This window comes from Narcine bancroftii, chromosome 9, assembly GCF_036971445.1.
Source record: "Narcine bancroftii isolate sNarBan1 chromosome 9, sNarBan1.hap1, whole genome shotgun sequence".
In the NCBI taxonomy this organism is placed as follows: domain Eukaryota; kingdom Metazoa; phylum Chordata; class Chondrichthyes; order Torpediniformes; family Narcinidae; genus Narcine; species Narcine bancroftii.
The window spans coordinates 78924133-78933783 of record NC_091477.1 but is presented as its reverse complement, the minus strand read 5'-3'; the positions used below and the strand labels follow the sequence as shown (position 1 = coordinate 78933783).

General features: G+C 39.1%; 1 protein-coding gene across 2 annotated transcripts in view; it reads right to left on the bottom strand.

Moving 5' to 3' along the window:
• uggt1 (UDP-glucose glycoprotein glucosyltransferase 1) overlaps positions 1-9651 on the bottom strand; it is a 149312-nt gene that overhangs the window by 72078 nt on the left and 67583 nt on the right. The window contains exons 19-21 of one of the 2 annotated variants that reach the window (XM_069896581.1): positions 8833-8953; positions 7868-7966; positions 1894-1917 (exon numbers count right to left, since the gene is read on the bottom strand). In XM_069896581.1, coding sequence (XP_069752682.1) covers positions 1894-1917; positions 7868-7966; positions 8833-8953 — 244 coding nt within the window. The remainder of the gene's footprint in view (positions 1-1893; positions 1918-7867; positions 7967-8832; positions 8954-9651) is intronic. The other variant, XM_069896582.1, reaches the window with a different exon arrangement.

Below are 9651 nucleotides of genomic sequence, written 5' to 3'. Positions count from 1 at the left end.
ACCACCGCCAGTGGGCTGATATCGCCTCAAACCGTGCATCTTGGCGCCTCACAGTTCGGCGGGCAGCAACCTCCTTTGAAGAAGACCGCAGAGCCCACCTCACTGACAAAAGACAAAGGAGGAAAAACCCAACACCCAACCCCAACCAACCAATTTTCCCCTGCAACCTCTGCAACCGTGTCTGCCTGTCCCGCATCGGACTTGTCAGCCACAATCGAGCCTGCAGCTGACGTGGACTTTTACCCCCTCCATAAATCTTCGTCCGCGAAGCCAAGCCAAAGAAAGAAGAAACAAACCCAATTCTCCCTGGTCTGTAAAGATTTAGAACTGCTGAGAACATTATGGACAATCACATAAGAAATCAGTGTAAGAATCGGCTATCGTGTCTGAACCTCCTCTACCATTCAATCCCACTTGCTCACTTGTTCCCCTCAATTCTACAAAAATCTTTGTCTTCAATACTAATAATGTTCAACGTGCATATGCACGAATATTCTTACTTCCTGCAGCAAAATTGGTAGTTTGTGGAAAAAAATCCAAAAGTATACATTAAATTATCATACAAAAAGAGATTTAAAAAAAATAAAAGACAATGAATATTTACAGGTATAATAATGCAAGAAAAAAATGTGATGTTTCAATCATGTAATGTTTTTGTGGCTCCAAAGTAGTTTATGATGAGGAAGTTCAAGAGACCATTAGCCATTGGAAGTAAACTGATCTCAAACTGCGAGGTGCCTGATATCAGCCTTCTTCTCAAAGGAAGCAATGAGAAGTTGTGACCAGGATTTTAGGGTTCTTTACGATGTCGCCTGCTTTCTTGATGCAGCGTCTCTCTTTGTCTTCAATGGATAAGTGGTCAGAGTTTTCAGTGGGTTTGGCTATGCTTGCCATTCTCTGCAGTTTTCTGCATTCCTGAGCACTCGAATTACCAAACCAGGTCATGATGCAACTGATCAGTGTACTGGTGGAAGTTTTGATAGAATATTTGATGACATGCCAAATCTTCTCAAAACTTCTTGGAAAGTAGAGGTATTGATGTGCTTTCTTCATGGATGTCTTGACGTGCTAGCTCCAGGAGAGGTCCTGAAGGTACTAAACCTCTTCACCTCCATTCCATGAATGATGGAGGCCGCTTGGCCTCCCCTTCCCAAAATCCAAAATAGCTTTTTGGCCTTGTTAATGTTGAGAGCAAGCCTGTTGTTCTGGCACCACCCAACCAGGTTGTCAATCTCCATCCTGTATTTAGACTCATAATTTTCTGTTATGGGGCCAGCTGTTAATGAGACCGCCTCTGCTGCTTTCTTGGGCTGAGAGTCGTGACAAATTCACTACTCTCTGGGAGAAGCAGTTCTTCCTTATCTCTGTTTAAACCTACTCTCCTGAACCTCAAGACCTAGCTGTTGTCTCACCTGCCATTGGAATCAATCTCCCTGCTTCTGTAATTTTGTACGTCTCTCTAAGATGCTCCTCATTCTTCTGAATGAGTATAATTCCAGGTTATTCAATTGCCCCCTCAGAAGAGAACCCCTCCAAATCCTGCACAGTGACTCAATATGTTCGATTAAAGTCTAATATTCTATCAATGTGCATCAAGCTTTCTTTTGATTTAATGTGATCAATTCCATTGTGGAAAAAAAAATTAGCTTGAAAGGCCAAACGTAATTTTGTTATCTCTTTTCCAATTTATATTTAAATTCTCACTGCAATAATTCAATTAAATGAAATACATAACTTTGAAATCTTCAGTTGTAAGAGTCAAAACTGCACGTGGAATTGAATGGTTGCACCAAAATCCAATAATAAAGCAATTGAGTGGAAAATATGATAAATGCATTGCTCTAAAGCAGATACTGGAATCAGAAAGGAAAAACAAATAGAGTAGAAAGTTACCGTAGATCTCTCGGGAAGATATTCCTGCATTTAAAAAAAAAGCATGAAAGAAAAACCATGAATACAGTCAAATTTATAGCAAATTCCAGCTACATTCAACTTCATAGCATACATGACATTTTTCCCTCTAACATTAGAGCCTTTGGCACTCAAACACAAAAGGCACCAATTGTAAACCAAATCACCTGAAGGAGAATTGTTTAAGAACAGAAATTGTAATGTGGAGGGACATGGCATTAATCAAATATGTCAGCTGCGATTTTTTAAAGCAGTTTTAAACATTCAGGTCAAATAAAATTTGCAACTTTGAGCTGTCCTTCAGAGGTAACTTAATTTAAAATGCAACCTCGATTAAAATCCTAATTAAAATGAATGTGCATTTTTTTAAATATAAAATTACATTTGCTTGCTGATTTGCATAATTTAAGCCTTCAAAAGTCAATTTCTTTCTCAATTTTGGACAGCATCAGTTAACCACAAAGTGCCCTGATGACCTGAATCCATCTAGCTTGGCGATTGTTGTTTTATCTGGCAGCAAGATTTTCCTCTTTGATTAACGGTGGAATAATACACTAAGATTCCAGGCCTGGAAGTAAACATGGTAATTATGGGCATGTTCCACTTGTTCAGTGTGCTGCACCACATATTCTGTTTCAAGTTGCTTTTTAATACTTTAATAATGTACAAATTAAAACCCCCATCAAACAAGAACATTTGCATTGGAATTTGCTTGGATCAAGTGCCATATGGAAAGGTGCTGGAGAATCTTAGCAGGTTCAAAGTTCCGATTTATTGTCAGAGTAAATACGTGACATCACATACAACCCTAAGATTCTTTTTTTTGTGTGTGTGGGCCAGGCAGAATTTCTAATTATCAGTAGTGCAAAAAAAATGCTCAACAAAAAAATATGAAAACAAAGAAAGAAATGTAAACAAACTGACTGTGCAATACAGAAAATAAATATTAAAAAATAAATAATGTGCAAAGTAAGAATCCTTAAATGAGTTTGACTGAGTTTGTTGTTTAGGAGCCTGATGGTCACACAGCATCCATTAGAAGAGAGAGGTAACCAATGTTTCGGTCTGACCACTTCATCAGGAATCAGGAAGTGCATGCAGATGCCAGAATAAAAAGGTGGAGGGAGGGGGAAGGAGAGGTGGAAGGGAAAGGATGGAGCGTAGGCAAACAGGTAAGAGTTTACAGACAGATACAGGTGGGAAGGTAGAAACCTGAGGTGATAGAAAGAGAAGGCAGAGGGATAAGAAGGCCAGCTGTCTGGAGAAGAAATGGAAAGGGGCAAGGAGCTGGAGGAAAGGGGAGCAAAGGGAAAGAGAGGAACTTGTGTGAGGATTTACGAAAATTGGAGGTCAATATTAATGCTGTCTGATTGGAGACAGAATACAAGATGCTGTTCCTCAAACTTGTGGGTGGCTTCAATGTGGCAGCACAATGTCATGTACAGACATGTTGGGTGACCACTACAAGATCTTTGCTGTTGCAACAGATATAGTGAAGGTCCTCAATGAAGAGAATACCCAGTCTACGTCCAATCTCCCAGAAGTAGAGAATGGCCAAATCAGGAGCATCGGATGGAGTAGATGACCCTATATCTATTCTCAGCTTCTACACGCCAATCTGCATCCACCTATTACCCCTTGCCTGTTAACCTGTGCTCCTCTCCCCTCTCTCTCTTCCCTCCCCTGTCATCTGATCTTCCTGATTCCTGATGAAGTGCACAGTCCCAAAACGCTGGTTACCTTTTACTCCTTATGGATGCTTCTTGACCATCTGAGTTTCTCTGACATTTTTGTGCATTATATACTAGAACACCCATTTCTTTTAATGCAGGAAAATACTAAATTAACAAAGTAGATTTGACATTTTTACACAGGAAATCAACATAGATATACGGCAATTGTTCCAACTCTGTATTTCAGTCATTCAGTTATAGCTGACCCTCTACCAATTTACTGCCAGATATCCACATTCTTTGAATCCCCAAAGCTTGCTCAAGTCAACTTCTACAGGCCTTTGGTATTCAAATTAAATCTGTCAACAATACGACTTTACCCATCAAGCAAACAATGTAAAAAAACCATTCCTGTGTTAGAGGAATCAGACGTAATTTGTCGGAGAAATATTAAATCCAAATTAGTCATTCAACAATAAATAAACATCAGACACAGAATCCAGTTATACCAGATCTAAACGGATCTCATGTATTTCTGTGAGTTGTGTGGGACATAACTCTAAATTGCAATACAAAGCCCAATTTCTGAATTATAAGAAGAAATGAATTAAATAATTACAATAAAAGATCAAACAGAAAATCAGTTACCAAAGTTAAATCATTTCCATCTTGAAAGAATTTATCTATTTGTGGCTTGTATTTACCAAAAAAATGAACTATAGATGTATAAATGAAGGCTTACATTCCATGCATTTATTATAATTTAAATAAGCTTTTTTTAAAAAAAATGGGCTTCTTGCAAACTGCATTGTTCTTCAAACAGGCACTGAGAAAGCAATTCTGTAAGGAAGTAATAAAGAAATATCACTTGGTCACAATGCACTTGTAATGATGCTTTTATCACCTCTCAAGCAACTAATGAACCAAACTGGCTATCTCCCAGATTTTATTAGTGCAGCCCCAGAATGCATAAGCAGGAGCACAGCTCAAGAGCAGGAAAACTGAGATGATGGACTGTGAATGGCACAATGGAGTGTCACAACAACATTTTCAAGATATTGAAAAGTCTCAAAGCTCCGTAAGGAAAGGGGAAAAATGGTATTCACCATTCACCTGGCCTAATGTCATAAGCAGATGCCAAGAATGGAGAGACCATTCATCACACTACAAATACCCACTAGAACTGAAACAATCAATTTTTTCCCCTTTTCGTCGCTGTTGCCCAACTTATTGAGTCAAAGTTGATTGCTTGTAAATATCACAATGAACATAAAAGTAACAAATTTATTAAAGAAAACCATAAACAGGAAAATAATGAATCAGAAACTGGTATATTTCCAATTAAAAGTGCAAGAATGTATGCAACAATTTCCATGGGTCAATATATCCTCTCTAGGTTGACTAAAATAGGCAGAATAAGAGACATGATAGAGATTCTGTCAAGAAATGTCAAAATGTGTAATGAGTGGATAACAGAAGAGCAAGAGGGAGGGCAAAACCACTAATAGATATTACAGCTTGACTTTCTCTTGATTACTCTTCTTTGGTAGCTCTCATCACATTCATATACTCAGCTATAAAGATTCCAGTTTATAATTGTACAAGTGGCTGGGGAGGTTAGGAGCAGTGACTGTATCTTACAATCCATTCCTCAGGACAGTACATTCTGCTGAAAATATCCAGCAAAACTCACTCCCTCAGGATGAAAGAGTCACAGGTGTCACCAGGAAACATGCCATTGATCAACACAAACTTCTTCTGTTCAACATCTAACCATGCCCTGAGTGAATGATAACTCCATCAACACAGGAGAAAGTGCAAGTTATTAATGGGAATACTGGGGCCACGTGAATAGCAGGTTCACTCAAGGGCAACCAGCAATGTTCAGCAACCAGTGCCCGAAGTGCAAATTTTTTCCTTCATTAATTTTTTTAAAAAGTCACATCCTTTCTTTATGTGGAGAGCCTGAATGACCTCTCTGATGCTGCATTGAACATTGACCTGCGAAACATGGAATTATACTGCTGCTGCTTGAGGAATGATTCAATGGCCAGCAAGTTGAGTACTACTGCCAACTTGACTTCCGTGGAAAGAACAATACAAGCAGGGCAGTGATGGTCAAATGCCATACATCGGTGATGAGTGCCTCAGAAATTCTGAGCCTGTGAATGCATCATGCAGTGATTCTAAAGACTATAGGCTCTTCGCAGATCAGTATTTTTTTATAATTTAGACATACAGCATGATAACAGGACGTTTGCGCCCACTAGCCCGTGCTTCGCAATTTACATCCAATTAACCTACATCCACGGTGCGTTTTCTGAGGTGGGAGGAAACCAGAGCCATTGGGGAAAACAAATACAGATATGGGGAGAACTCCTTACAGACAGCGTGAGATATGAACCAAAGGCTAGTGCTGTAAAGGTGCCGTGCTAACCTTCATGTGTTCTGGCCAGAGGGCGCTAGTTCTTCCTGTGGTGAACATTGCCTAACCCTACAACTTGCAGCGATGGAGCTCCATCACCACTGAGACATCCATTTAAAGGGTGGTGAACCAGTTCTTGGCCAGTTGAAAATGGTTGTCGAATGGGAGCAGCCCCTGCATGAAAGCCACAGTCGATGGAAATTCACTCTCACTGAATCACTCCCCAAAAATTTGAGATACAGAATAAAGTTCAATCTCACAGAATTCATATGAGAAAAGAGGAAATAAATAAACAAAGCTTGTTTTGCAACTCAAGTTTCTCATCATAAGAGCACGTGACGTGGCCTTGCAAAACAGAAAAATCGCAATCTGGACCATTATCTTGGAATGTAACTACTCTTTACACCCCACCCCCAATTTGTGAATCGCTTATACCAGGAATCTATTGAATTAGTTAACTTTAAAAGTGAACTGTTGTTTCTTCCTGTTAACAGGGAAATGGTAGCATTGACAGATGGACATTTTACTGCTGAATATTCCAAACAATTCTCATTGAATAGGATTAGCTCTAACAATAACCTTTAAATGCCATTTCAAATGGGTCATTACAGGTACAGCAGTTAAGATATTTATCACACATCCTTTCACTTACCACTATCACTAAATTAATACAATTACTTGCCAACTGGTAATCATGCAGGATTAAGCATTGTAAGTATGAATGTGGTTTTAAACATCTGCGTTCTTGAAAAAACAGAATTTGTGATATTTTACAGGTTTGACTGCAACACATGGAGAATTTGAAATGGCCTCCAGATCCAAAAATACTGGAAATGTATAAATGTCAAGTGTACATTGTTATAAGTGAAGGCAGCTGACTGTCAGACTCTGAGAGGTCACGAACTTGAAATGTTAAACTTTGTTTCTCTCTTCACAGATGCTACCCGAGCTGAGCACATCATTCATCTGGATGAAGTGGAACTGCACCCCTTTCAACCATGAAGGTTAATTACTAAAACAAAGCCTCGTGTCAATAACTTTAATAGTTTTTTTGATCAATGAACGACAAATCTGAAGGAAAATGAAACATACAGGCTTCACTTCATCTTGATTTTGATCATTTATGTTGCTCTATGTTAAGAAAGGTTGCTGATTGAAATGTCTATCATCGCTATTTTCTTTTGAATTTTGATGTTATACAACAGTGGGATTAACCAACCAAGGATCCCAACAAAAGGCCAGGTTGCCTGGAACTATTTCTTGGTCTTTGAACTCAGTAGGCACTTTCAGGTGGCCAATTGCCCCGCATATAAAGCCGCATGTTTAGGCAATATGCGGCTGTTTTGAGGCCACCTGAATGTGCAGGAGGTGCTCTTGAGGCGAGCTACGTAACCCTCCTCCGTGAGGGATGCTCAGCTCAGTGGCTCCCCCAGCCACCTGAATACAGCTGGATAAAAGCGGATGTTAAAGGGTCAGGCTGCTGATCACAGCTGACACTGGGCAGGAGCCGGAGAGTGCTCAGAGCCGCATCCTGGGCAGCTGTGTCCTTCAGGTGGCCAACGTTGCGCTTTAAACGCTGCCACCTGAACGGCAATTTAAAGGGCCGCTTCTGCTTCTTCAGTCGCATTCTTAGCGTAGAATGCACCTGAAAAAGCCTAGTGTTTATTTAACAGCACTTTTTCCTGTCATCTTAAAGGAAAACTTCAGCATATAAAAATTGCTGCTGTTCACATATTCATCTTTTTTCACAGATGGCATATCCTCTGGGTAAACGTGAGCCACACTTTGAAGTTTATAAATATAGGAAATAAATTTCACAACATAAAAACAAGAAATCACCACAAATTAAGTACTGTACCTCTTTTAGACAAATAGGATATACTGTTGGCCACAGCTGCAGACTTTTTCTCAGTTTTCAGAAATGCAAAATGGGCATAGTCATCCACACCATTGTTTGCTGTAATAAGATGTGGGTTCATTAAGAATTTGCAAGCACTACTAGCTAATTCAACTAAAACCAAAGCACATTTACTCTATTTTGAAAATTTATCAAACCAAAATATTTCTATTGCTATTTTTTTTAAAAATGGTAATAAATTTTCCCTTCAAGATGTGAGACCGCAATTTGACAAAAATATAATATTTCCCAACCTCGGTCAATGAACAGTTCAACCAAAGACTGTGAACTAAATGCACTGGATTAATTCACTTTGCTTCCTGCCACATTCGTAGATGACATGGCTTTGCATTGCAGAAAAAAAATCACCAAGTAGACCGTTATCTTGGAACATAAGCACATTTCCCTCACGGATCCCCCATTCTCCACCCCCCCCCCCACCCCGCCAACTCCATAATATTTGATTCCCTGTATCGATTCATTAACTTTACAAAATGACTGTTGATCCTTCCCTTCAACAAACAGGAAAATGGTATCATTCATGGAAGGACCCTTATTGCTAATTATTCCAAACAATTCCAGTTGAATGGAATCACCACTAATCACCTTTAAATTTCATTTAAAATAGGTCATTGTAGGTACAGCAGTTAAGAAAAATATTTAATCACACATCCTTTCACTTGTTACCACTACCACTATTCAGCCTCGTTCGTAACCTGTAACCTGGGGACTGTTTGAACTTAATAATTCAGCCATGATGGGCCGAATAATTTAAATCAGCTCCTATGTCTTTTGGTATTAAATTAGCCTTTTTGAGAACTTAATTTATTACTTAATTGGACATGCATATCAAATTAAAATCAAAAGATTGCCAATTCCTACAGTTTATTAAAACATCTTTTGTCCAAGACACTGATGACCCTCACCATTGGTAGACAAAGACAAGTAGTCTCTCTCAGAGCTCAGAATCCTGGGGTTGATCCTGGGAACAATGGTTGGCTGATTCATTATGTAATCAACAACATCTTGGTCATTGTTCAGTTCACCCTGAAAATTACAACACAATCTAAGGTTACTGAAAAGAAGAAAAAAATAAATTTCAGAAAGAATTTACAACACAGAATTAGGCCACTGTTTTGCAGCTTTTACATATGGTCTGCACAAGTCTCCCACTGCCAACCAATATGGAATGTAGATTTCCTAAATGAGTTAAGTTTGCCGTCAATTGTTTCAATGTTTCTGAAAAAAATCAGACAAATCAACAGAACAGATTTGGCTTGACTGCCAGTGGGGGAAAAAAACCCACTAAATCTTACTATCCCAAATGTAAACAAATTTCCATAGACCTTTTTGATACTTTGGAGGTTTCTGATATCTCAGGATCACACATAAATCGGAATCAGAATTTATTGTCACGAACAAGTCATGACATTTGGTGTTTTGTGGCAGTATCAATAGTGCAAACGTTCATATTATAACCATCTTACATTATTATAAAATAACAATAATAACAGTCCACAAAAAGGAAGGCTGTGTCTTTGGTTCTTTGATTATTCAGGAATCTGATGGCAGAGGGGAAGAAGCTGTCCTTGTGCCACTGAGTGCTTGTATTAAGGCTCCTGAGTGAAGAGGGCGTGGCCTGAGTGGTGGGAATCTTTGAGGATAGAGACTGTTTTTTTAACGACACTGCCTTATGTAGATGTCCTTGATGGAGTGAAGTCTGGTGCCCATGACATCGCAAGCCG